This window comes from Arthroderma uncinatum (assembly GCF_011692745.1).
Source record: "Arthroderma uncinatum strain CBS 119779 chromosome Unknown scaffold2, whole genome shotgun sequence".
Lineage (NCBI taxonomy): Eukaryota > Fungi > Ascomycota > Eurotiomycetes > Onygenales > Arthrodermataceae > Arthroderma > Arthroderma uncinatum.
The window spans coordinates 1,631,031-1,657,255 of NW_022983864.1; the positions used below are offsets into that span (position 1 = coordinate 1,631,031).

Below are 26,225 nucleotides of genomic sequence, written 5' to 3' on the forward strand. Positions count from 1 at the left end.
CAGGTACTTCGTTATCTGATCCCATCAGCGCCCCATGGGCCCAGGATCTGCCTTTCGCACTTTTCTCGACCAGGAGGAGGGAGACGAGATGGCCGTTGAGGGCGACCTTGGATGATCTGCTGCAGTGCGTTGATGCTCGATCCTTGGCCGGCCGATGTTTTCTTTTTCTCCTTTTCCCTTTTCTTCTCGTCGAGGCGAGCAAAAAGGAAATCTGATATCCCGTGCGCGCCTGCCCATTATCTTATCTTGATCATCTATGTACCCAGTACGCCGTCCGCCATCCGCCATTTCCAACTGAACCGCGACCTTCCCTGATCCTGCCTGTATCCCTGACTGCCCCCACGTCTCCTTCTCCTCTCCCCCATCCTCTTTACTTCTTTTGTTCTTCTTCTCCCCCCGTCGCTATTCTATCATCCCATCTATAAATGTAATCAGATTTTCGTTTTGCTGATAACAAATTAACCTCATCAGCCCCACTTTGTAGACCCGCGCGCTTTGCCTTTTTAGGATCTTGGCATGGGTAATAGCATCTAGGACGTCGCTGATTGGTCAGGGTGGATGTGTAAGCATTACTCCGTGTGTTTCTATTGGTTGATGCCTATTTGGGCGTTGGGCACGTGAGGTTATCCTAGTCACGGGGAAAGAAGGACGCGCATCCAGCTTACAGGAAGGTTACGAGAGAAGAAAAAGGGGGAAGCAAGGAGGTAAGCAAGGAGGTATGCAAGGAGATAAGCAAGGACAGGGAGCACGGAAGGTGTCCATGGCAGTTAGAGTACAGCTAAGAGCAAGTTGTATATCCAGGTTGTTGTCGTTGTCGTTGTTAAAAGAGCCGGAAAATATGGGTAAGTAGTAGAAGCTATCTCGTGTGCGCGTTGCAGGGGTACATGGTAAGAAAAAAGGGGTACATCAGGGTTAAACAGGTATTAGAATCAAACAGTGATGTGGTGATGGAAGTGGAGTGGGTGATGTAGTGATAGAAGGTAGATGTTGGATGGAGTTTGTATGGGTCAAGCGTTTAGACCTGCTCAGCGCCCCAGCCTGGGTCACCGCCGTCCTCCCGCATGCTGGCTGGTGGTTCTATCGATGGAACGTACTCGAGCACGCAGTATCCGAGACCGACGACGCCAATGAGCGAACCGGCAATGATGCGCAACACGTGGTGCTCGAGGATGACACAGCCGACGAAGATGTAGACTATAGCATAGAACGGTTAGAGACTTCTTTGCATAGATAGATATACTGTTGACTTACAGATTCCTCGTCCGATGAAGGAGAACATAAAGGACGCATGTCTGGTCAGGTATGGTGGAACATTCGGTATCAGTTCCATACCAGCAGTTGCTGTTGAGAAAAGGTTAGTACATCCATAGCTATAAAGAAGGCGGTCCAAAGAGATAAAATGACATACCTAAACCGAAGAGGATGACATAGACTCCGACGATGATGTTTCGGCTAAAACGATGCTGGTTAGCTGCTGCCATACGACCGGCGGGATAGATACAGGAGAACATACAACAACGGGCCAGAGAAGAATTGACTGATACCACCCAAGATCATCACAACACCCACCCCCAAGTTGACCAAACGGCTAGAGTTAGACACATGTTAGCTTCAAGGGCCTCTTTAAACCACGCAGACGTGTAGCTAGCCCGAGTCCACGGGACGGACATGCTACTCACAATACATTAGAGAGATCCATCTTGCTTATATGACAAACTGGAAACAGAGCAGAGCTGTCGTTATAGCTTCCGTAAACGTATGCGGTGGCCCTTCGTCGTAAGGCAAGGAACCGGGTTTCGCGTCGTGCAATACGGCCGGACCAAGTGAGCCGTAAATAAAGCTGTTATATAGAGCTCGTAGGCGTCGTGAGAGGAGGAACGTCGTGGCCTTCGCAAGAGAAGTCCGTCAAGGCAGCTAGCAGGCGACGGGATGCGGTTGACGAGGCTGTAGCCAATGGCGTAGATGGCAGGGTCTGTCTTCTCCCGGTCAGCAACGCAGGTTACGAAGTAGAGATAGGGAACGGGAATGAAGATGGCCACTCACCGAGAAGCTGTTGCAGCTGTTGCGCAGGATGGTCGATGGGTGCAAGTATGAAGGGAGGAAACCAAGCTGCCTGGACAACGACAAGGGAGTAACGCAATCTTAGCCGCGCCTTGGCATGGACACTACGACAACTTCAACGATGATATTGATTCATATCTCTAGATTAACGGCCACATTTTCATCACAGCCTTCGATATGAATTTAACAATGCTAGCTTCTAAGCCAGAGAAAGAAGGGGTTACAATCAAGAAACGGATTGAATGTCTTATCCTATGAGGGTAGTTCTTGGACACCCTTCCTGATGTAATCTGAATTGATGTAAAGGCTATAATATCCCTAAAACATGTAGCTATAAAATTGAATAAGTGATGGAAGGTACCCTTAAAGCCGGGCTTTCGGCTTTATTTCTGCCAGCGCTTCCTTTGCCAAAGCAGCAGCTTCTGCACAGCATCCAAAAGAGGTCTGGTATCCAAACCCACCATGGCCATAATTATGCACGACGGCGGTGCCATCAATGTTGTCCTTCTCAACTCTAGTGCCGCCGTGTCTGAGAGGTCGTAGTCCAACGCCATGGCGAATGATATCGAGACCTTCAATGCCACGTTGCTTACCGTTTTCGTCCTTGCCAACAAGCTGGGGACACACCTCGATGCATCGTTTCATGATCCGGACTGCCAGGCTAGGTTCTGGCTGGCTGTCCCAGCTGTTTATCTGGTAGGAGCCGCCCAGAATGGTTCCACCTCCTAGATGAAGTCAATTTTGGGGCCGGCATATTCATGGATCGGGAAACGTACCGGCTGCTCTCATCATTATATAGCAAGCTTCGTCGTCCCCGTCATCACAGCCTGAAAGCGAATACATAGCCCCTGGATCATTTCGCACGACCACAACCTGGCCACGAGCGGGATACATCTTACTATCTTGAACTCCGCCCAACTTCAAAGAACCCAGACCGGTGCAGTTGACGATGAGATCTGGCTTTTGGCCGGAAGCATGTACGGTTGCTGCCTCCGAGATGTGTTTGAATGTAGCACGCTTGAATACAACGCCATTCTTGCAGCATTGAGACACAAGCCATGATAGGTAGACGGGTGCGTTCATGCAGACGGAGGTGAAGGAGGCCTCGTTGTCTACTTCAGGTTTCAGATCGCAATCGGCGGCGAGTTTGAACTTTTAGGGATGAGTTTTAGCACTTCTTAATCATTGGACATTGGGTATAAGTGATCCGTACATCGGGAACAATATCCTTATACCAGGGATCTGGGCGGAGCAGCTCTTTGAACCATAGCCCGGTTGCAGATTCTGCATCCTTCTTTCGATTTATTACGACGGATTCTATAGATTAGAGTAAGTAAATGGTCAGCTTGACGGTATATTCTGACCATAGAAACGCAGCATGAGTTACCCCGTACTTTGAAAATGTATGCCGGCTTCCGGGTGGTTCTGTGCCAGGTCCTCAAGGACAGGCCAGGTGTTTGTCTCCCACCGTGCATGTGCAGAGCCTTCTGCACCTACACTATACCAGGGAGAAACAAAGTATTCATCGCTGGTTAGCAAAACTGTAGCACGAACAGGGATATATCGAGTCTGCCCCCACGACACCAAACATCTTGACAAAGGGAACAGGACTCGGATCTCGAGGCATCATTGCACATACGGGAGGAAATTGGCACCAGCCCACATCGAGCAGTATTCAATGTCATAATCACCGGGCATATGCTTCGCAGCAACCGTGATCTCGTTCGACTTGTCCTTGGAGAGCAGATACGCCGTCGTCAATCCGATCACTCCACCCCTGCGAGGCCTGCGTTAGAGCCGAGGCTAAATTGCAGCTTGAAGGATTGCGCCTAAATTCTGGGGTTTGACAAACGTACCCAATAACGACAATCTTGTTAGTAGACGCCATGATCGATGTGTAGAAAGCTCGTCGGTGCTGGAGGTGAACTGGGGAGAAGGTTGTGGGGAGAAAGGCCCGAGGTAAAGCAGTTTATTTATAAACCACGCCCAGATCCACTAGTTTGCCGCATTTCTGGGGATTTATCTATATCTTCGGACTTCCTCCATCACGCCGTGTTTCTCAACTCCTGCTGAACGGAGAAGTGAGATTCTTTGTTTACGTGGTAGCCGGTTTTACAGCATATAAGGATAACCAGGCACTTTCCGCTCGAGATGGTTTTACCCGGGAATAAAACAATGGAAAACACCCAAACAATTCTTGATCTCTATCTGGGCAGAGACAGCATAATGTACAGCTAAAAAAAAAAAACTGACATATCGCTACAATGGCTCATTTGATATCAAACTGCGGTCAAAACCAGGCAACACCCACTTGACCATCCACTCTGATTTCAGGATCTCTTCAACTGTTGGTCGCTCTTCTGGACGGAAAGCCAACATCCGTCGCATCAGATCCAAGATAGCGGAGGCTTCCTCCTTACTAAACTCCCCTACATTGCGTTTTCGTCGATATTTCTGCACCCAGTCCTCAAACGCCTGATCAATCGAAGGCCACACGTCCCGGTCCTCTAATGGACGCCCATCTTTATCAAAGAATTGGTCTCGTTCCTCCCAGCGTTCCCACCAGCTCGATGGCATGGGCCCTAGCTCATCAATATGCTGGGATACCATCTCATCCTCGGTCACCCAATCTGTGCTAAAAATGGCCTTCATGCCTACTATCTCCCATATCGCCGTAGCCAGACTCCAGATATCAGAGGGGTACGAGAGTGCCGTCTGCGGTTCGAATCGAGCTTCTGGAGCCTGGAAAGCAAGCGGCGTGTTACAGTCCTTTCCACGACGCACGTCTGAGGCTGGTGCGAATGTTTCGCCAAAATCACTAAGAAGGACACGTACATCGGATAACGTGAATTCTTCAGCCCTTTTCCCAAGGTATAGTGGGAGGACTGCCTTTGGTGGAACGTTGGGGGGCAGTGGTTTCCCATCTCGCCGAGAAACAGTGATAGCCTCAGGCTTGCCATATTTTTCCCGTAACTGGTCAATTGAAAGCTGATCAAAGCCTGATGGGAGTTTCAATAAGACATTTTGAAGGTGGATATCTAAATAAATGCAAAGGGACAGTCTGGGGCATTAGCTGGGTGCGAGCTGAAATATGGAACATCTCATTTCAGTGACCAACCTCCGTGAACATAGCCTTGCGAATGTATATATGCAAGAGCAATGGCAAGTCCGCCTGATAGAGCCCGCGCAACCTCGAGAGGAAACATGCGATTAAACGAGACCTCGCGGAGATTACATCGCGCTGGGGTGCTGGTATAGCATACATGGGTCCCGTTGGGGCCATGTACCTCGAATTCATCTAAGATGTAAGGGAATGAATTGCATCCTGGATGCTGCTGCTTCGATGTAGGTGAAGATAGCGGTGTAAAGAGTGTGCGGAGACTCTTTATTTCATGCAGAAGCGACTTCGACTCCGATGAGATGCCAACTTTTACAGCGACATATCGTCCCAAGCGAATATCCTGGGCAAGCCAGACGGTCGAATATCCGCCGAATCCCAGCTTATCCACGATACGATATCTATCGTGGAGAATGTCGTCAATCATAACAGGATGATAGCCGCCAGGTGCGTAACATTCAAGCGACTCTGCACCGTCAACCCAGTTGTATCTGATGTCAGTTCGCCGCTAAACCCTGTCGATAACTGTTCGGAATGAGAAATAGTTGAGCTCAGTTGCCTTGACAGACCGGCATCATATCGCCAGGGACGGAATTGGATTTGGGGCTGAATGAAATTGACGGCTCGATTGGCTATTCGAGAGTAGCGAGCCATGACACCGTATGGAAGCCTCTTCCCAACTCCCCTAAGCGTCCCTATATTCTATCTAATGTCCTAACAACAAGTCCAAGAATAAATTTTAAGCATAGCTCCAGGCCAGGCCTAAGGATGGAGCATTCAATAGCTCCATTTTCTTGGTCATGACTTGCGCCACGCGCAAAGCCAGCCACTTGGAGGACCAAGAATAACCGGATAATAATTCAAGGATGCTATGGCCGCGATACCACTGCTGCAAGGGGGCCCTTGCAATGTCGTTAGTGAGCTGGAGCAGGGATGCGGGTCATTGTTTGATAAAATATTGCTGACGCTGGGTTTTTGACTGCCTCGCCCTTTGCGATGAGGCGATTGTCCATCGAATCATCTATTTGTCCTGTTCAAATCTGAGAAAATGCGGATAGAGAGATGCGTTGCATCGATGAGTCTCGTCCCTCAGCTGCTGAAGCTCACTGCTGTTAAGACACTCCTGGCAGCCGCGTGTCTGTGGCTGCTCATATTCCAGTACGGTCGATATCATTTCTGGCGAGATCCTCACTCGGCATTCTTCAATGACCGCGGCGGCGTTTACGACTTGGAATACAGCTTGAGTAGGGAACGTGAAGCCCATCACTTCATCTCCCGTTATAATGCGCCCACCAACCCGCCTGCGTCGATCAAGGGCGGTACCGATCCCCTATTCTGCGTCGCCTTCGTGACCGTCCGGCGGGAATCAGACGACTACTTTGATCCCTCTATTGGGTCTTTGCTTGCAGGACTGGATCCCCGAGAACGGCGGGCTCTCCACCTCAACATCCTCTTTGCTGATACAGACCCCACGAAACATCCAAGCTGGGGTCAGAAATGGGTAGGTCGGCTCACGGATGTAGCGGAAACGTATAATGTCTCTAAGAGCCAACTTGACCATTTGAAAAAGCTGGAGGCGGACAGGAACTTTTATGAAAAGGGGGTATTGTAAGTGAAACGAAACGATATTTCACTATCATCGTCGTTGTTATATATAGAATATATTTCTATATATTATTTTGGAAATACCTCACTAACCCATCTCTATTGTAGTGACTATGTCTATGCGCTATCTTCCTGTCAGCAGTCCAACGCCCCATACACGGTGGTATTCGAAGACGATATTATCATCGCGGACGGTTGGATGGCTAAGACGCTGAAGGCCCTTAGTGACATCAAACGTATGCCCTCGGATAAACGGCCTTGGATCTACCTTCGACTCTTCTATACTGAAACAGCTCTGGGCTGGGAGTCGTCGGATTTTGCATATAGAAATATGCCGTTGGTTTTCGCAGCTGGGATGCTGCTTGCATTCGCATTTCTAACGGCCATCCGGAGGATTCGGCCCTGTCGAGCTTCACTAGATGTTCCCACAATACTGGCCATATGCGTAATTTGCGTACCCGCTTTTATCGCCCTTATATATATGACGGGGAAATACTCGCTGTCCCCTCTCCACGGTGTCGTGGAGATTAACCCGTATGGATGCTGCACGCAGGGTATGGTGTTTCCAAGGGATCAGGTCAATCCACTTATTGACTATCTCCGGGGAAGAGGCCATGGCCAAACGGATACTATGATCGAGGAATATGCGGAGGAGAAAAAACTGACGAGATATGCGCTTGTTCCTCAGCAGCTCCAGCATGTGGGACTCAAGTCCAGCCGTGATAATACTGAGCTTAACGCACAGAGTACCTGGGCCTTCTATTTTGAGCTGAATAAGCCGAAACTGCTTAGGAAAGAACATGACGAGATTTTGCAGAACAAAGAGATTGGACAACTTTTGGATAAGCATGGCGCAGAAAAATGAGAGCGAGCATGCCCTTTGTTGTACATATATATACTATCCGATTAATGACGTCTATTCAGCTATTTATTATTAATAACCTTTATTTATTTGACAACTTAGGGGCTAAAGACTATTAACATCACTATACTCCGTATGCAAATAGGGTATACGATCTCTGTACGGAGTTTTTCCACAGGCGTTCTGCGAGGGCTACTGAGCACCTTGTCCATGCATTATCCGGATACACTGGAACTGCATATCTTATTTATGACGTATGGCAGTAGCAATCAGTGGTTCAAGGGCCGGGCCAAACCCTGGTACCTAGGGAAGCCGTTCCAAACATTGAGGCTCAAACAAAAACTCCTTCTTCCAGGTAGAAACATCATGAGTCGTATATTTCTAGATATAGGAAACGGAACAGGCTGTTTGTCCTGAATCATCCGACTTGATGCTCCGAATCCTCGTCGCTTGTGCTAAGAGTTTCCCCAAGGCCGTAAGCCTTGTCTCCGACTTTTGGCTATCGTCTCATCATCAGCTCAAAGGTGCACGAGTCTATGATGTCAGACAGATTCAATGATCCTGAGTCCGGCAAGCTTTAACCTGGACCCTGAGAGAAGTACTTCTGCTACCGCAAAACGTAGGCCTGGCATGAGGTACCTCTCTCGATGCTGGTTTGCAGTTTCCCATGGTACTGCCATTCCATTAGAAAGCAGTCATCGTGATGTCAAGCTGACAGCAGGAACGCCTTCACACGGAGGATATAAATCTCTTCCTCTTCATCCTTCACTTCCTTCTCACCTCCTCATCACACTGTCTTCATATCATAGTATCATACTACCATATAGTACCATACAACTATACTTCCCTCACTCTATCATCACCCATTCGCTCACACCCTAACACCGGCTCACCTCTCAAACACTCCGCTTTCTACTCCAAGTAGAAACATCCCCTCGACACCCCGCCGGTGTCTACATCTATCTTTCAGGATATAACCGTTGACCTGTAAGTGTTTCAGTGTTGTCGAAGTGTTTCCTCCCAAAGAAGCCTAGCGTCTTCCAGCAGAGCCCCATCATCACATGACCACCTTTTTGCCTTATGTAACCAACTCGTCCTATCCATGTAACTCCGACTTTATATCCATAAGCCAGTTTGTATACGCATCCTCGCTGCTGCTGCCTCTCCTCGCCTGTCTTCCTCTCCGGCGACGTCGCTGGAGGCCGAAGTCTTCCCCGGTGGAGGCCCAGCAGAGAGACAGGGCCCTTCCATTCACAGGCTTCCTCTTGGCTTAGCCTTCTCTTTTCTTTTTCCACTGTCTCATTGTCGTTTCTTTCTGCTTTCTTTTACCCCAACATCTGGCTTGCATATACTCCATACGTTCTTGTGCACACTCTCCGTGAGAGTGCGGTTGTGGCCCGATTCTGCTCTTGCATTACGTCGTTTGAGGGACCCAGCTTCCCTCAACCGTCACCGCCATCTCCCATGACTGAGTTACGAGTGATATCACTGCAACCATGGCTGATTCACCTCCCCACAGCAGGATCGTGCCTATCATGGCTCCCCGGAAGTCAGTGGCACAATTGGCCGGCAACGGCTCGGGGCAGCCGGCCAAGAAGGCAACCATGGTCGACAGCAAAGACCTGCACCTAGAGTGCCTGAAGGAGCGACGGCTCTACGCCGTGCCAACCGTGGGAGATGGTGAGTGTCACTCCTTGGTTCCTGGATTTCGTACCACCCTTTTCCCGTGCCATAGCTAATAGAACTTGCATATAAAAGGCAATTGCCTTTTCTACTCCCTCTCCGACCAGATATTCGGCCACATGGGCCGTCAAGATGAAATCCGGGCTCGGCTGGTCGAGCATGTCCGCACAAACGCCGAATACTTTGTCAAGTTTGTGCCGGACGTTGGCGGGGAGAGACGGACTCCCAGGAGAGCAGCGGCTGCCCAGGCCAAATCCAATGGCCGGGAGGCAACGCTGGATGGCCAGTGGGCCAAATTCAAGACGCTGCTCTCCAACATGAGGGAGACCGGGTTCTGGGGAGGCTCGATGGAGATCCAAGCCTTCTGCCAGGCTTACCAGAGGGATGTCTACGTGTACTCCGACCAAGGCATCACTCCCTTCACTAGCACCCTCGACTCGGCCGGTGGGAAGGATAAGCCGGTGCACATAGCCTATCACGTGAGTCATTCTCCCAGTTGACGTCAGAGACAACGATACTAACGGCAGCTAGAACTTCCGGCACTATTCATCTGTACGGAGTGTTGATGGGCCGCATAACGGGCTGCCGGTGCTTTCGACACCATCTGGTTACAAGCCAGAGCGTCAGGAGACATCGAGCGAAGGGAAGGCCGAAGACGGCGATGGAGGATCATCCACGGATGATTCTGCCTTTACAGGAGGCGAAGATCACTGGCCCAAGACTGTTGCCGAAGCATTTCCAGGATACGATCATGCCACGGTCAGAGCTGCTCTTGCGGCATACCGAGCCGATCTGGAAGAGGTCGATGTTAACGATGGTTCCCCACTCGAAGGCATTGATGACGAAACATTCAAGGCTGCGTTTCCTGTCTTCAAGTCCGAACTTAACAGGGCCATTGCATATATCCGGGATCTGAACGATAACCCATCGTCTCAGTCGTCCTCCCAGGACTCTGCCAGTCCCTCCCCGCCTGCACCAGCACCCGCACCCGCACCCGCACCCGCACCCGCACCTACATCCACACCTACATCCGAACCCGCACTCGGCTCTAGTCCCACCAAGCCGCGGCGGCGATTGATCAGGGGAATCCGCCCGTCACCCCGAACTTGGCTGGGTTCGTCTTCTCGCTCATCCTCACGCAACAGCACGGCTAGCAAACGGTCGGCGGGCCACAGTGACGATGATGACGACTCAGACGGCAGCCGGCCACAAATTCGACGCCAGCGCGGCAGAGACCGCAAACGGCGGATCCTCGGAGATGTAACCCTTGGTATCTCTGATAGAGATGACGATGAAAACAGCGATATTACCTCTATCCGACCGAGGGCGGACCCGGAAGTCGTTGCTAAACAGGTAGACACTGACTCTGGCGATGGTGAGGATATTTTCTCCAGCGAAGGAAGAGCAGCAGCTCAGAGACAAACTGAACGAGAGTCTTCATCTGTAACCTTGGATCATGCAGATGATGTCGCGGAGACCTCGAGCTCGAACGAAGAACTATCTGCCGCCGCTGAAAGCGACAGCGAATTCGAAGATGATAGCTAACAGGCTTCTGTCTTCTTTCTTTCACCTTTCTTCCTTTACGGGCTTAATGACTTAAAGGTCTTGGCTTGGTGGTGATTTCTGGGTATCTTGATTATGCCCTGATTACGTCGGTGACCTCAGCGTGGTCTGAGGCACAGAATGCATTTTAGGCTCGTGTCTTTTGGATTGAGCAATGGAGTTTTTGGGCGGACTGGACAGCATCAGAGCGGGATATCTCGGAGTATGGTTGGAAATTTTTGCATTATTCTACTGGCGTCCATTTTTACGGGAGATACGCATTGATCTTCCGCTCATGAACACATAACGTCAACGATACCTTTTGTTTTTTTCGTTTTTTGTTTTTTGTTTTGTTTTGTTTTTTATTTTGGTGATGTGATGATGCATATAGTTACCCATTTGGATACTACGATAGAAGAAGAATCGAATACTTCAATGATACAACACAACGATGATTTCTGTTCTTCCTTGGGAACGTTTCTCTCTAATTGAAGAAGCCTTGATCAGAGAAACAAATGAGTTAAAGTACAGTCAAGAACACACAGCACAACACAACCGCAATATGCTTGTTTGGGACACGTCGGACGGGGTCAGGTCATTGTCTATTTGTGCTTGTTGAGGGCAAGAATGATAGGTTGGGCAGTGGCGCCGACAACATCCTCGAGTCTCTCTCCGCCCTTGAAGAAGACGAAGGTGGGCATGGATCGGACACCGAGTTCCTGGGCAATTTCTGGGCAATCGTCGACATCGACCTTGTAGAAATCAACCTCAGAGCCGTACTCCTCGCTGAGGGAGTCGACCTTGGGGCTGATGGCCTTGCATGGTCCGCACCAGGTGGCGAAGCAGTCGATGAGAACGAGCTTGGGTCCGGCGATGGCCTTGTTGTACTCCTCGCGGCTGGTGTGTGTTAGCTCTATGCTCTATCATATACCATCTATTGGTTTTATATGAATGCCGGTGATGGTGATGGGGGAGGGGGGAGGAAAGGGAAATCATGTCGAGCTGAAAACGAGGGGCACAACAACATTAATAATGGAGGGAAGAGGGGCAGACATACTTCTTGATATTGTTGACAACCATGTTTGCAGATGTTTGAGAGAAGAGCTGAGAAGCTGTGGATGAGAACGTTCGGTTTCGAGGCTGGGAGAAGATGTCTGATCTCGACTTGAAGTTGTTGGACTGCAGAGAAGAAAGACGGTGGAACTGACGGGCGCGAGAAGCAGAACTTAAATACGGCGAAGCGGACGGCACTGACAGGAGGGGAAGCCGGTGTTGCAACATACGCTGGCCGTGGTGGTGGGCTAAGAGCGGCCGGGATGACGTTGTTGCGAGCATCTTCTAGCAGGAGAGAGGGACGGGGTTGTTTCGTCTTTTCCCGGTCGGTCGGCAATTATTAAGACCTTGCTTACTGATGTGCCACCTGGGTATATACTCTGTCGTGGCTATGGTGTGATTTGTGTTGGGGATGCGTGGTGGTTGGACGATGAAGAAGAAGCTCAAGGAGAACGTCCGATGCGCGGAAAAAGAAACGAGCGAAGGCCAGAGTGGCGGTGATTGGGCGCGGCAGGGGGAGGCCTGTCGTCAGTTAAGGCTTTAACTGGGGGGTTACCCGACTTTAACTGGGCTTTAACTGGGCTTTAACTGGCTTTAACTGGACTTTGCTTGAGTTTAGGGGCTTAAAGGCTAAGCTAGGGGCCGGGGTTGAATTAGTAATGCGCGGGCGATCTGGATCGCGGCCTCGTTACTCAGCAAGAATCCGACGAAGCAGCCAGGATATCAGACTCGACGTCACTTGGGCGGGAAGAGTTGATGCATGGATGAGGTCTGCGGGGATGGACAGACCCCTCTTGCGTTGCTACAGGTATGGAGTACGATCTGGCGAGAGGATATACCACTATGAGCGGTTGTATTCTTGTATTAGGATATGATAAGGTATAGCCATATATGCACGGAAACATCATATTGCATAGAGACATCATATGAACAGGCTTCTCAAACAGTCCATGACCAACTGCCAGTGAGGAGCTACTTAGACAGCCACTTAGACAGCACTCAGATATCGTGATAACCTGAGTCAACCATCCCTCTCAGATGCAGATAAGAACATAAGAAGTCTCAGGTGATGAATCGATGCATCCTCAGGGGAAGTGGTTGATATCGCCGAGCCAGATGCCCTTATCCGGTAATAGAGACACGCCCACAAACCTGCACCTCACCTTCACTCTCAACTTCAACTTCACCCTCTCTACCTCTCCATCATACTCAGGTTGAATGTGTTTAACTTATTAAAGTTCGTTATATTTATTATCTATCTGCCTGCATATCTCTCTCTGCCTGCTGAGGCCCACCCAAAGGTCTGTGACTGTGGTGGAAGACATGATGCCTCAGCAGGCAGAGAGACTCAATATGCACAAGAGAGAAACAGACCTCTCTTGAACAATAGAGTGGGCTGAGAAAGGAATGAATGGGAAGGGGAGGGAGGGTAGGGCAGAGGGTAAGCTCATGTAAGGGCATTTCATTCCTTATCAGCATGACAGAACATGAAGGTGGGAGGCTAACAAGGGGGGATATCAGAGGGGAAAACAAGGGGGATATAATATGGACAAAAGAAAGGAAGAAGGGAAAAGACAAAGGGAATTAGAAAAGGAAAAAGGGAAAGGACCTTCCGGCCGTTCGTTTGGGCTTCATATCAAAGAAGAGGAAAGAGAGGAAAACCCACCGACCTGACCGATCTGAGCGCTGGCAAGATGTAATGGAAAAAAGGGGTATGATGCATCCATGGAGAAAAACAACGATTAAAACAGCGGAAAAAAACTAACGTACGACCGTCTTTGGGGATCCATCCGTCCGTCCGTTCCATAGAAAGCAAAGAAATGGAAGAAAGGGAAAAGAAAAGGGGAAGGAAATGGGAAAGGATTAAGAGATACATGGTGTTGAAAACCGGGGTATGAGACACGCTTGCGAAATCTGCAAAAGTAACGACAAGAACAGAGAAAAGGCATGCGTGACAAAGGAAAATGGGAAAAGGGCATACTGCATATGAGTTGCAGCGACTTGAGGGCCAAGGGCGAGACGACAATGCGGTTGACGGCTTGGACGAAACTCGATTGCCCGCTTCGATTAAGAGGGTATGATCTACACCTCCTCTTCTTCGGTTCTAGAAGGCAGAACACCGGAGCTACTGATAGATGCAGTGCTGTATCGCTTAGACTCTGCACGGCACAAGGTAACGATCTTGGCACTTCCGGCACTGATATGGCGAATATGGCGTCCCATATCGATGCTCTGAGCTCGACGGATCTCTGGCTCTGTTTCGTCGATGGGGCTGACTTCGTTCTCACTGTCGATGAATTCGGTGAATAGGCCCTCGCGAGACTTTGCGCGGGTTTCGGGGCTGATCAGACGGGCTCGTTTGCCGACACTGGAGTGCCATGTTGGTGGATCACCGTCGGCGTTGGCGAGTTCCATGCCATCTTCGACTAAGGGGGTGGTGTCATCGGCGGCAGCTGCGATGGGCTCACGATGACCGTTGGCGGTGATGACGGCGTTGGATTTAGCATCCTTGTTGCCCACAAGGTTGAATTCTCCGGCGTCTTCTTCCTCTTCTTTGGGAGCGGGGAGAGTACCGAAGTATTCATCACTGCTGACTGCGTTATAGTCATCCTCGCCATCGGGTTCATTCATATCATCCAGTCGTTCGCGAGTCGAGCCGGGACTCTTCAGCGGAGCCTGTGAGAGGCGTCGAGATGGTCGGCCAGATAGCCAGCTTCCCTCCGAATCTATCGAGGCTAGCGACTGGGCTAAAAAGGTACTGTTGGGCCTAGTATCGGGTCCAGGAACGTATGCTCCTGTCGATATGCCGCTCATCCGGTGAGAGACGGAGTATGCATCGTCCCTGTTGATGTTGGACGATGATTCGGCAGGGTACATGCGCGTTCCTTGGGGAATGTTTGAGCCATCATCGAGATGTTCTGTGAACTTGGACTGGATGGACTGGGTATCTGTTCCAGCACGCTGGATAGAGGTAGCTACCGGAGCGGGGTGATATTGTTGATTGATTCGCGATCTCGAATCGCGAGATGTGACTGAGAATTCAGACGAGTTGTTCTTTGGTGATACGCTTGGTTTGTGGCGAAGGGTGCCTCGTCGTCGGAAGATTTGAGTCCAGGTGCGGCCGAGCTTGGTTTCGTTCTGTGTGCTAGGTTTGGTCGATGCTTCAGAGATGGAAGGTTGGCGAAATGCAGGATGTTGACGGATGTCTGGGATCTCGTCCCTTTCTTCACCGGGGGCAAGAGCGAGTTCAAGCGTCTGGCCGTTCCGCGAGACAACGACAGGGGAAGTGGCAGCCGGTGGGAGGTTTTCTTTTATTTCAGTGATGGGTTCGATGTGGTCCCTGACCAGGCTCTCCTTTGATGCATCACGTAACCATGATCCGGACGGTTCTGGACTTTTGGAGATCTCCATATGTTCAGGAGGAGGAGGAGACGAAGAAAAAGGAGAAGGCAGTCTCACTGGACTACCCATGGATTGTTGTTCCTTCTCGACTGGCGCCTTTACTTCTATACTGGCTGGTCGCTGGCGAGCGACAGCAGCCTGCTGTTGTTCCCTGATAATCTGGCGCTTGACGAGCCTCCGTCGTCGATCACGGTCCATGAGCTGCCTCAACGCACCGGCGTCCATGGAGTCGGCAAGGTCTTCGATCCTCTTGTTGCTATTGTTGGTGGTAGCGGAGTGGTCTGCAGAGAACCATCTTGATTTGCCTTTGTCCTTTGTGGTTGACGACCTCGATATTTCCGCCGTTGCAGGCAGTGAACCGCGATTCCCGTCTCCATACCTGAGAAACGGCCGTGGAGACAAGGCGTTGAGAGCACCGAGCTTGAAGGTATAAGATTCGGCTGGTTCGGGAACCAGTGGGCTGGAGTAGGAGGTGAAGGGATCAGAGAGGTGTCTGTCCGATGCCTTGCCTGCGTCTTTCTGGTTCCGCTTGGGTTCCCACACCTGGCTGGTCATACGCCTGATCTCCTGCTCGCGCTCATGATCGTTCCGCCTACGCCGGTCGGACCTACGCCGTAGGATACTGGGCTCGGTGGAATTGCGTTTACCGTGCAACGTCGGCACGAGATAAGCTTCGTTATCGCCCGGCTGAGACAACATCATCTTTGGCGCCGATCGGAGTTTGGATGGAGAAAGCGCATTGACGGAGGCAAAAGTGTCGACTGAAGCGGGCTGCCGAAGGGTACGGCCGTCTGGCAGCGTCATGGGCGAGTCGACTTGCGGTGACGAGAAGGCAGAGGACGGCGGGCCGGCGGCCGTGGAAGTGGTGGCAGCGGCTGGGGAAGAGCGGTGGAAGATGGAGGATGCATTGCGACCCTGTGTCTGCTGCTGGTTATATTTCTGGCGCTTGCTGTCTCTCCGGACGAGTTTGCCAGCGGAGAACGCATGACCGCCGTTTGGGCCTGCAGCAGCAGCGTTCGTTGTCTGGGATGGCGGAGTGTGCGGTCTGGCGGCCGTTGGTGCTAGCTGCTGCGGCTGATCGACTGGCGTAGCGTATGTCTCATCGTCTCCCTTGCGAGCTCGTTTCTTATGGCGGCCAAAGGGCCAGAGAGCCATGGCAACAGGCTTCAGACTGCGCGCCAGCGCAATGCTTGCTGGGCCGACCCAGCCAACTCGAAGGCTGTCAGTGACGTGTGAAGTATAACCAATATACAAAGTTGACAAAGTTGACAGGCAGAGACAGACAGAGAGAGAGAGACAGAGAGAAGAGCTGTGCAGTCTGATCTCAATCTACTTGAGTAGCTGTGAGTTGTAGTAGTGTAGATGAGTTGAAGTAGAAGTAGATGAAGTTGTGTGAGTATTGTAGGCGGAAGAACATATCACCGGCCAGCTTGTTCTCCCAGTCGCACACTGTCTCACTCTGGATGTATATAAGTAGGAGAAAAAGAAAGTACCTGGAGCCTGTGTTCCTCTGCTCCCAGTTGCATCCCCGGGCAGGATAGGCGGGCAAGCCTCCACATCGCGTTCCCTGTATGGAGCGACGTTTCCTCCGTGCCTTTTTAGCGGCCCCCTTTGCCCTTGGATCCAGCGGCCGTTGAACCCTCAGCCCGCCTGAAATCAAGGAGGGAACCCATGCAAGGCCAGGCACAGGAAACGCTGGAACGCTGGGCCGGACATGGACATGGCATCGTGCATGCTCGGTCAGGCATCAGGCTGTGCTGGCTGGCATGGAGATAGCAGATGAAACCCCTTGTCGACAGGAAGAACGGAGACTCTAAAATTAACATATTAACTGAGAGCCTGGGATTACACCAGACGGCCTGACTATCGATGCTCGGCTGCTTGTTTCATTGCGGCGAATGCATATATACATTTATAATATCTCATATCGGCTGGTAGTTGGCTATATGTGGGTGTTACATGTAGATTATCACTGGAACTCGCCAAACTCGTCTTCTCCTTGGTCCTCTCGGTCCTGAGGCTGCTTTCGACGGCGAGAACTCGGGGCAAACGGGTTGCTGTCGTTGTTCCTGGGAGACGGCGGCGGAGGGAGGATGGAGAAGAGGGCGGTTTTATCAGACATCTCTCCAGAAGCCGTCTCTCCAGGAGAAGCCATCTCGCCCCTGCTGCGACTCCCAAGTTTCACAGAGATGGTCTCCCCGGGTTTTAAACTGTAGTCTCTGCTGCTGCTGCTGATGTTCATGCTGCTCATACTGCTCTGTGGCACTTCCGTCCTGCTGCCCCTGGGAGATGGAGATGGGCGGATTCCTCCCGGTCCTCTTCCTGGCCCCCGTCCGCCCGTTCTCGGTGCTGGTGAAACGTTTCGTATAGCCGTAGGGTTATCGACATTGCCAGCAGGAAGAGTAGTAACGGCAGCTCCGAAACCGAGTATCTTCCTCGCTTCCTGGAGTGCAACGCCGAAATCAAAAGCGTCGCTCCTATCCTCGAACCCAACACCCAGAACCGCCTTCTTCCCTTCGCCGACAACTCGTATAGCGAAGAACCGCGATGAATCGACCGCATGCTCTACCACGCTGGACTCGACGTACGGAGCGGCTGCAAACAAGGCGCCTGTCTCCGGGTCTTCGAGCACGATATCAGTCCTCACCTCTTCCCCGGGCTCTTCGCTCTCCTCTGGCAGCGAGAGAGGGCGCATCTGGCCTCGAAACACCGGAGTTGGAGGCGTAGGTATCGCGCTCTCTAGAATCCTGAGTCGTGCCGTGAATATTTCTTTTGTCTTGCCGTCGTTGTGCGGGTCAGGAGTCGTCCAGCTCGCGGCTTCGTAGCCCTTCATCGACGTCAGCGGCGGGATGGCATATACATGTACGGCTTTGCAGATGTAGAGGACGCGCTGGATGGCGTCGGCGGGCAGCTGCTGGCCCGTCCTGGGATCGAGCAGGCCTGACATTGTATTGTCCTTTCTACTGGTGACTTTAGGAATAGATGTATTGTTACAGATCGCTCGGAGTATTTGGTGATCGCGGGGTTTCTTCAGCCTTAAAAGCCTGTTGATAAGTGTCTGGATGTGACAGAAATGTTTTACGGCCTTGCTAATCAGGACATCCTCGGCAGGGAGTTACTGATGTCGTTCATTCTAGCATCAGGATGTATACAAGAGGCCCGGTCCTTGCTAGGCGTAGATCTATGTCAATCTGCAGAGTTAAAAACTAGTATAAAGTGAGGTACGTATTCATTTCTACCTGCAGCCGGCGAGATGTAACAATGTAACACTGCTGAACTTGTTAAACACGACCGGATAAAATAGAAAACGCAAGATGCAGTTCTTCGACATAATATATGCATGGTACGAGTTGGTCTGCTGGCTCCCGTCCATGGCATGCCCCTTGCCTTCGCCTATACAAGTTCGACTATACCGGGCTGGATAAGACCAGGGGGGGCACCCACTGGCTGTCATTCATCGTCAATAGGTTGAGACCTGGCCTGGTCGTACCTGGAACAATTGAATAGCATGGTGCATTGCTTTTTGGCAGGCCTCTTAATATGTGTCACATCAGGAGTTCTCAATCCCCTTCCCACGTTTCAGCCGGTGTAACGCGATATTCCACATTCGTGCGTAGATGGAGAGTCCCAGATGCTGTTCCTGTCGAACCCGGCGCCATGGGTGATCGTCTCCTGTTCATGGTAACAATTCGGATTTGCATTGGACGAGCCACAGCAAAAAAAAAGTGTAATGTATTATGCATTAAGCTTTGATGTGCCAGTTCAGAACCAGATTTTAATTAGTTCTTCGCTAACAGCGCTGGGCGTGAGGACACCGGCTTCCGTGATGAGGGCTGTTATTAACGACGGAGGTGTATAGTCCACGATGTCAGGGATTAGTCGTTGCTCGTCTTTCGGGTCCGAAGGCTGCGAGCTTTTCTTATCGCTCGTCGTGGTCTTGAAGTCGATAACCCGTTGGTCGACCGGTAAATCGTACTGTCCAAGAGGGAAGAGTCTCACAAACTTATGACTCTCGGCAACGACATAGAACGGTTTCCCCATCGCCTTTGCAAGTAGGCCCATTTGATATGTCCCCATGCGGGATATGATGCCGCCGTTTTCAACAACACCCTCGGCGCCAACAATCACCGTGTCCACCATACCCATAGAGTACGCAACCGCAGATTCAGGCACAGTCGCAACAGGAACACCCTTTGAGCGAAGAACTTCAACCGTATCCATTCCTTCCGGCACAGCGTCTCGTGACTTCTCATGGCTGTGGCCGTTTGGAAGGACGTAGATCACGCGAAACCGAACGGCTGGGGCCCCCTGGCTTCCCTCGCCAGCAGCTTTCTGCAGCATGGCGCCAACCGCCCGCGACCCTCCATTTGTCAATACTGTGCTGCCATCTCTGACAAACCCACTTCCAAACGCTGCTATCTTATCTCTGCTTTCCTTGGCTCGCTTTATGAATAACCGTCCGTTCGATAGCAGGTGAGCCCTGATGGCATTGAAGTCACCTGCAGGACCTAGCTTTCCAGGCCGTTGCAGCGTAGAGATCAAGTAGCGCTGGAAGAGATCTGTACCGGCTGAAAGGCCTATCGGATTGGGAATGGATCGTTTGAGATGTTCGGTATGCTTGTTCAGCAGATCAAGGGTCTCGGAGATGGTAGAGGACGGCAAATGTGTTAAAAGCAGGACCAGAGCTTCAATAGCAGCAATTGGCATTGTGAGATCTGGGTCTGTCCGTAGAAGCTTGTGGTATGTGGCTACAATGCTGTCTGGCTGTTAGCTATCACTGCCCCGCGATGTAGTCACAGCATCGATATACTCACTCAAACGGCTCGGTGGTCCCGCTTGACGGGGTTTCCGTGGCTGTAGTCATGTTGACCTCTATTCAAAGCAGAACTGGAGCAACAGCAGCAATATTGCACTGACGAGGCTGGTATGTAAATATGTAGTCCCTTCGTCGATCTACTCAAGCAGTAGATAGCGGGGTAGCTCCGGTAGCAAGAAGTGGAGGGCAGTTCTCGTACGTCACAACCTAGCCGCTAAACTGATAATCTTCAGCAAGAAACAGAAGAAAGCTGCTGGTATCAGGATCGTGAGTTGAAGAGTTTCTTGATGCTCGACTCTTCCTTCTTCTTGATGACTGTTTTTCTTTCTGGCTTCACTAGAAGAGGATGTTTGTCTTGTTTGTTATGTTTGTAAGGTTTGCCGTGTTTGTTATGCTAGTCCGCTTTTGGACAGTCCCTCATGTAAACAAACCAAACAAACAAAGCAGCTCGAGGGGCTTTTTCGACCTCAAGACGAGATATATAGCTATATAGTCGACGAGCAGAGTTATAGCACCTTCACGATGGCGTACAACTCGAGGGCGACCCAGCAGTACCATGGCGGCCAGCAGCATAACCGCCGACAGAAGAAGGAGAACGATACAGATGCTTTTCTACGCCTGGTGAGTGGGCAATTTGTAGACACATATCAAGACCATATATTGACATCAAGTATGTAGCCGGACAAAGTTATCGCAGGATGCATCAACGATATCGGGATACCGTTCACGATGGCGGATTTACTCAAGCCGAATCCGCAGCAAGTCCAGATGGTATTCGAGTGGTTCGCCGAATTGTTTATGAATACTACGCGGGAAACCGTGGAGCCCGCCATGCTCGCGGCAGCAGAAGACATTGCTGGCGAACAAGCAGACATCTTCCCCCCGGATACGCGCAACCTGATGGGGTTCTTAGTGTCACTGCGAAAGTTGATGCTGCAGGTTAGTTTCACCCGGCCTGGGACCCTATACATGCTTGCAGTGTTGATTATAAGCGTAATACAAACGGCAGTGCGGAGTCCACGACTTTACATTCACAGATATTACCAAGCCGACCTACGACCGGATTGCGAAAATATTCTCCTATCTCATAAACTTTGTTCGCTTTCGAGAATCCCAGACTTCAGCAATTGATGCGCATTTTAACAAATCAGAGGATACAAAGATGCGCATTGAATCGTTATATGCCGAAAACCAAGAACTGGAGCAGCGGTTGGAAGAAATGAAAAGACAGCAAAAGGAGGTGGATGGCTTGGTGAGGGAGAAGACGAGCCGGAATGACGAATTAAAAACCCGCTTGTTGGAATTGAGGCGGGGTCAGGAGCGGGTGGCAGAGTCATTTGAGCGCGTGAAGGGTGAAAAGGCGAGAAAGCAGACTCTGCTTGAAGAGAAGACGGAGAAGCTGCTGAAGAGTCGTCAGGAGTGTGAAAAGTTACGGCCATACGTCTCGCAGAGCCCGGAAAGCCTTCAGTCAGCCCTAACAGAATTGTCTGACAACTTAATTCGGGGCAAAAGCCAGGTGGACGGTATGGAGAGACGGATGCGCGCTCTACAGACGTCGATGAACACGTTTACCGTTGTGAATAATGAAGTCCAGAGCTCTATCAAGCTATTGGAAGATATATTGATAGAGTTACAAAAGGAGGATGACCAGGAATCCAAAGGCATCAAAAACCGGGAAGCTCTCGCGGAGAGAGGAAACACCGTGAGAGAAGTCGCGCAGACGGAGAAGCTTCTTCAGTATCAGCTGGCCCGATGGCAGGAACGCATAGAGGCACTGAGGAAAAGTAGTAGAGAAAAGGCGGAACAAGCGCAAGCTCGGATGGAAGAGCTTCATACAATACAGAAACAGCTTCGGGAAGAACGGGGAGAAAAGCAAAGAGAAATGGAACGGCGACGCATTAGGATTGAGCAAACCGAGAAGAAGGTATGGCTTACCCCGGGCCCATCACACAAGTTAACTTAGTACTGACGTGCGCAAACCGCAGATGGCTGATCTTAAAGAGACGATTGAAACTGAGATTCATCGGGCGCATGATGAATATTTGAAGATGGAGTCACATATCAAGCTGTACACCACAGAGATAGAGAAATGTCTCTGAGTAGTGTCGGCTATGGATTGGACTTTTCTTATGTATAGTAATGATTTAAGATACCCACAGCATCACCGGAGTTTACTTGGGGGACTTTGATATGGCATGACGATGGTTTCTTATCTTCCTTTCAGCGTATTGCTACATTTCTTCCCCGTTGGTATTATCGAACCGAAACCATTTCTTCAAAATCTGCTTCACCTGGATGGTTCTAACATTCGGCGATCGTTCTTCTCCCATCGACCTAACCATCGAATTCAATAGGGGAACCTGTGCGTCCCACACCCTAGAGCCACGCTCTATTTCATCGCCATCATGCATAGATTTGCATTCGCATAATATCAGCTCGACTCCCGCTCTAGCGGCGGCCTCTACAGCGAGAGCCGATGTCCTCGAGAGGCCCTGCGCGGAGAACTCTGAAGTAGGCGAATGGATAGAGACCATATTGACGATAGCAAGCACAGGGGCGCCCTGGTACAGACAGCCTTCCACCTCGTGTTCATCTCGCTTCTTCCGTAGCTTGAATACACCACCTAGATACGCCCTAAGATGCTCGACAGTGGGGCAGAAGACCAAGTTTACCCTTTGCGAGCGAGATATGAGATCAATTGTATTGGAAAATAGCCAGTGATGGTCGTCTGTGTATGTTTCTCCTTCGACATCTGCGATTGATTCTTCACTAGCATCCTGAGCCTGGCTGGCTTCTGGCTTTGGAGAACCAGGCTTCTCCTGCGTTGAAGACTGGCATAGCTCTTCAATAAATGCGTCCCGAGTCGAGCATGATATTAAAGTAATAGTTGAAGCATTGCTCTGGAGAAGATACTGCATAAAACCGACAACGGAGTCGGATATCGTGATGCTCATGCTGGTATCAGGTCCGCCTTTAGGGCAAACAGGCAGCACATTTTTAGACGCAATCTCTCACTGGTCGTTTCTCTCTTCATTTATGGTGTTTCTGCGAACATCTTCAGTCGGGTATTTGTCGTTTTGATAGAAAAGCCAGCCTGAACCAGGCGTGGGCGTGTTGGCTAGATGTTGTGTGTAAAAGTGTGGTTGTTGCGGCCTGGATCAAAATGAAGTCACGCCTTTTTTGTCATGTGGATGTTGCCCGACCTAAACATTGAGCGAGCAACTTTCTACACACTTTCTTAATTCGAGAAAGACGCCCAGTCGATACACCCAGACCAGGGATACAGATCGATCGTTCGGTCCCCAGAGCTCGGCGGCAAAGTGGGGGAATTAGTCAAGTTATACACTTATCATGGAGACTATATCGCGGATCTCGTCGATGCTAGAAACAGGTACGAGATGAGCCCGAATTCTTGGAGCCGAGTCGACAAGATCATTACAACTAATGGCCTTCTTAATAGCTCGAGAGCTCACGCTTGAAGCTGCTCAATCTGCAAGCTCCGTCAGAAGTCTACGGCCCTCCTCCTACGCACCCCGCACCGCCTCAATCTCGCAGATTAAGAAGCTACTCGACAGCAGGAATGATCGGGATATCTTAGATGGCCTCCGGAAGGTCATTTCAGTACGTTAATACCATGCTATTGCCAAAGCTCTTTGTTACTGAGAACTTGCTCCCTTTTCTAGTTGATGTACAGGGCCGAACCGTGCCTTCCGTTCTTCTCTGCCGTCGTCAAGAACGTTGCAAACCCGAATATCGAAGTGAAGAAACTAGTATATATATATCTACTGCACCATGCGGAATCGGAGCCGGATCTGGCACTTCTGTCGATTAATGCAATCCAGAAGTCCCTAACGGACCAGAACCCACAAGTTCGTGCTTTAGCACTACGGACGATGTCGGGGATAAAAGTACCTGTGATCAGCCAGATTGTTTCTCTCGCAATTAAACGAGGATGCGGCGATATGAGCCCTCATGTCCGCAAAGCTGCTGCGCTAGCAATCCCAAAATGCTACCGCCTTGACCCAGGGACACTGCCACAGCTCATCGAATACCTTTCGGTTCTCCTTGGGGATAACCAGTATTTTGTGGTTGGGCCGGCCGTTGCTGCATTTTTGGAGATCTGCCCGGATCAGATTGATCTCATCCACAAGCACTACCGCAGTCTTGTGAAGAAACTTGTTGATATGGACGAGTGGGGTCAATTGGTGACGTTGAGGCTTATGGTCTTCTACGCTAGGAAGTGCTTCCCACAACGGATACAAAAAGTAAAGAAGACGAACCCCAAAGGGTTCTACGATGAAGACAACGGAGAAGACGATGACGATAACAATCTTAGCGAGGAAGAAGTTGAAATTATTGACCCAGACCTCGACTTACTCCTGAAGGCTTGCAAACCATTACTTCAGAGCCGGAATTCTGCCGTTATTGTGGCCGTTGTCCGTTGCTTCCGCTATTTGGGAACGATAGAGCATTTAGAATCTGCCACTGGACCATTGATTGCTTTACTCCGCAGTCCGCAAGACCTACAACATGTCGCTTTATACAACATCATCTCAGTCGCCCTTGTATCTCCGAAGCCGTTTGTGAAATATGCGTCCCATTTCCTTGTTCGATCGACTGATATTTCTCATATTTGGCGTTTGAAGCTGGAAATCCTTACCATATTATTCCCCCACTGTGGTATGCACTTTAAAGGTGTGATTCTTAGCGAGCTGGAACATTTTTCTAACGGGTCGGACCATGACCTGGTACGTGAGAGTGTTCGGGCTATTGGGAGATGCGCCGAGGCTCATAGTAGCTCTTCCACCCGCTGTCTCCAACTTCTCCTTCGCCAGATCTCAAGTGCAGATGACGTTTTGGTTTCAGAAGCAGTAACAGTCATCCGGCATCTTATCCAACAGGACACTGCATCTCATCGAAATACCGTGGTGATGCTAGGAAACCATCTTGGGACCACTAGCAGCCCCGGGGCTAGGGCGAGTATCATATGGTTAGTAGGGGAATTCGCCGGAATCGATGCAAACAACAACATAGCTCCAGATGTATTACGCCTTCTAGCAAAAGGCTTTGCAGACGAGTCAGAGACAGCAAAGCAGCAAATTTTGCTATTAGGAGCAAAAGTATATCTCCATCACCTCCTAAACGCCCCAGAGGCTTCAAGTGAACCCAAGGACAACACCTCGGATCACTACCAAGGTGATAACGACAATGACAATAATGGGTTCGATACAAATGGCCATGTTGCTGCACCAACAGAGGAAGATGCTATTACAACCCTTTGGCGATACATCCTCCTGCTAGCCCGATATGACACCTCATATGACCTCCGTGATCGAGCTCGTCTCTATAAATCTCTTCTTGCTGTGCCTAGTTCAACGCAGCTTGCAAGCCTCCTACTCCTCGCGCCTAAACCCATCCCGCATACTTCCACACCTTCAGAGACAAGGAAGAACTTGCTCATCGGATCGTCAACCCTGGTAATTGGGCCTGAAGCTGGAATGTATGGCTTGAAGGGGTACGAGGACCTTCCAGACTGGGTTAAACCCGGACAAGAACCCGATCCAAAACTTCGAGATGATGAATCCGGTAAACCAAGCGCAGGGTTTGGTGAGAAGATCAACGCAACAGCCGGGGAACGGCTGGATAAAGCACTTCAAGAACATAATGTTGCTTCTGGAAAAGGAACCGTCAATGGAAGAATAGGCAATGTTCCCAAGAATATGTCTCTTGATGATTGGCTCGCAGAGGAGGAGGAAGAGGATGAATACGAGGAAGACGAAGAGGGCGAAACCGAAGAGGAAGAAGAGACAGATGAAGACGATGAAGAAGAGGAGGAAGAAGACGAGGAGGGAGAAAGCGAATATGAGACTGATGAATCCGGCGAAGAGGAGGAAGAGCCCAACCATCAGTATACTCAATCGACAGCTGAATCTGCCAAACTACTCAAGTAAAAGGGTAGTATATTAGTTGAAGATAGTCTAAAATAGGTTTCTACCAAAGAGATTATAATTAAGCCTACAAGTATCAAAGAGTCTGATGTTCAACGCGATAAATATTATATTATTATAAAATAGTCGAATTAA

The 26,225-nt window shown here is 50.3% G+C and overlaps 12 protein-coding genes across 12 annotated transcripts; 4 read left to right on the plus strand and 8 right to left on the minus strand.

Moving 5' to 3' along the window:
- Positions 1 to 1,015: 1,015 nt before the first annotated feature.
- GIQ15_02437 (COPI-coated vesicle protein) lies at positions 1,016 to 1,699 on the minus strand (the record flags this gene model as incomplete). The annotated part of the gene is made up of 5 exons (XM_033549854.1): positions 1,016 to 1,194; positions 1,252 to 1,341; positions 1,409 to 1,452; positions 1,514 to 1,588; positions 1,680 to 1,699. 5 exons carry the CDS (start codon positions 1,697 to 1,699, stop codon positions 1,016 to 1,018), a joined length of 408 nt encoding a protein of 135 aa, XP_033407015.1.
- Positions 1,700 to 2,424: 725 nt separating this feature from the next.
- Positions 2,425 to 3,949, minus strand: GIQ15_02438 (uncharacterized protein; the record flags this gene model as incomplete). The annotated part of the gene is made up of 6 exons (XM_033549855.1): positions 2,425 to 2,786; positions 2,838 to 3,213; positions 3,275 to 3,378; positions 3,456 to 3,589; positions 3,701 to 3,838; positions 3,918 to 3,949. The coding sequence occupies 6 exons, from the start codon at positions 3,947 to 3,949 to the stop codon at positions 2,425 to 2,427; spliced, it is 1,146 nt and encodes a 381-aa protein (XP_033407016.1).
- A 371-nt stretch (positions 3,950 to 4,320) lies between these two features.
- GIQ15_02439 (uncharacterized protein) lies at positions 4,321 to 5,757 on the minus strand (the record flags this gene model as incomplete). The annotated part of the gene is made up of 3 exons (XM_033549856.1): positions 4,321 to 5,060; positions 5,180 to 5,687; positions 5,749 to 5,757. The coding sequence occupies 3 exons, from the start codon at positions 5,755 to 5,757 to the stop codon at positions 4,321 to 4,323; spliced, it is 1,257 nt and encodes a 418-aa protein (XP_033407017.1).
- Positions 5,758 to 6,227: 470 nt separating this feature from the next.
- Positions 6,228 to 7,649, plus strand: GIQ15_02440 (uncharacterized protein; the record flags this gene model as incomplete). Its single annotated transcript, XM_033549857.1, has 2 exons — positions 6,228 to 6,787; positions 6,893 to 7,649. 2 exons carry the CDS (start codon positions 6,228 to 6,230, stop codon positions 7,647 to 7,649), a joined length of 1,317 nt encoding a protein of 438 aa, XP_033407018.1.
- Positions 7,650 to 9,142: 1,493 nt separating this feature from the next.
- Positions 9,143 to 10,874, plus strand: GIQ15_02441 (uncharacterized protein; the record flags this gene model as incomplete). The annotated part of the gene is made up of 3 exons (XM_033549858.1): positions 9,143 to 9,326; positions 9,405 to 9,808; positions 9,861 to 10,874. The coding sequence occupies 3 exons, from the start codon at positions 9,143 to 9,145 to the stop codon at positions 10,872 to 10,874; spliced, it is 1,602 nt and encodes a 533-aa protein (XP_033407019.1).
- Positions 10,875 to 11,473: 599 nt separating this feature from the next.
- On the minus strand, positions 11,474 to 12,206 carry GIQ15_02442 (thioredoxin; the record flags this gene model as incomplete). Its single annotated transcript, XM_033549859.1, has 2 exons — positions 11,474 to 11,768; positions 11,929 to 12,206. 2 exons carry the CDS (start codon positions 12,204 to 12,206, stop codon positions 11,474 to 11,476), a joined length of 573 nt encoding a protein of 190 aa, XP_033407020.1.
- A 1,800-nt stretch (positions 12,207 to 14,006) lies between these two features.
- On the minus strand, positions 14,007 to 16,481 carry GIQ15_02443 (uncharacterized protein; the record flags this gene model as incomplete). The annotated part of the gene is made up of 1 exon (XM_033549860.1): positions 14,007 to 16,481. One exon carries the CDS (start codon positions 16,479 to 16,481, stop codon positions 14,007 to 14,009), a length of 2,475 nt encoding a protein of 824 aa, XP_033407021.1.
- Positions 16,482 to 17,295: 814 nt separating this feature from the next.
- Positions 17,296 to 18,273, minus strand: GIQ15_02444 (adaptin ear-binding coat-associated protein 1; the record flags this gene model as incomplete). The annotated part of the gene is made up of 1 exon (XM_033549861.1): positions 17,296 to 18,273. One exon carries the CDS (start codon positions 18,271 to 18,273, stop codon positions 17,296 to 17,298), a length of 978 nt encoding a protein of 325 aa, XP_033407022.1.
- Positions 18,274 to 19,088: 815 nt separating this feature from the next.
- GIQ15_02445 (translation initiation factor eIF-2B subunit alpha) lies at positions 19,089 to 20,190 on the minus strand (the record flags this gene model as incomplete). Its single annotated transcript, XM_033549862.1, has 2 exons — positions 19,089 to 20,082; positions 20,141 to 20,190. 2 exons carry the CDS (start codon positions 20,188 to 20,190, stop codon positions 19,089 to 19,091), a joined length of 1,044 nt encoding a protein of 347 aa, XP_033407023.1.
- A 474-nt stretch (positions 20,191 to 20,664) lies between these two features.
- On the plus strand, positions 20,665 to 22,241 carry GIQ15_02446 (Ndc80 complex component Nuf2; the record flags this gene model as incomplete). Its single annotated transcript, XM_033549863.1, has 4 exons — positions 20,665 to 20,763; positions 20,821 to 21,081; positions 21,152 to 22,066; positions 22,128 to 22,241. The coding sequence occupies 4 exons, from the start codon at positions 20,665 to 20,667 to the stop codon at positions 22,239 to 22,241; spliced, it is 1,389 nt and encodes a 462-aa protein (XP_033407024.1).
- Positions 22,242 to 22,373: 132 nt separating this feature from the next.
- On the minus strand, positions 22,374 to 23,096 carry GIQ15_02447 (uncharacterized protein; the record flags this gene model as incomplete). The annotated part of the gene is made up of 1 exon (XM_033549864.1): positions 22,374 to 23,096. The coding sequence occupies one exon, from the start codon at positions 23,094 to 23,096 to the stop codon at positions 22,374 to 22,376; it is 723 nt and encodes a 240-aa protein (XP_033407025.1).
- Positions 23,097 to 23,493: 397 nt separating this feature from the next.
- GIQ15_02448 (beta adaptin) lies at positions 23,494 to 26,093 on the plus strand (the record flags this gene model as incomplete). Its single annotated transcript, XM_033549865.1, has 3 exons — positions 23,494 to 23,533; positions 23,603 to 23,763; positions 23,826 to 26,093. The coding sequence occupies 3 exons, from the start codon at positions 23,494 to 23,496 to the stop codon at positions 26,091 to 26,093; spliced, it is 2,469 nt and encodes an 822-aa protein (XP_033407026.1).
- Positions 26,094 to 26,225: the final 132 nt, after the last annotated feature.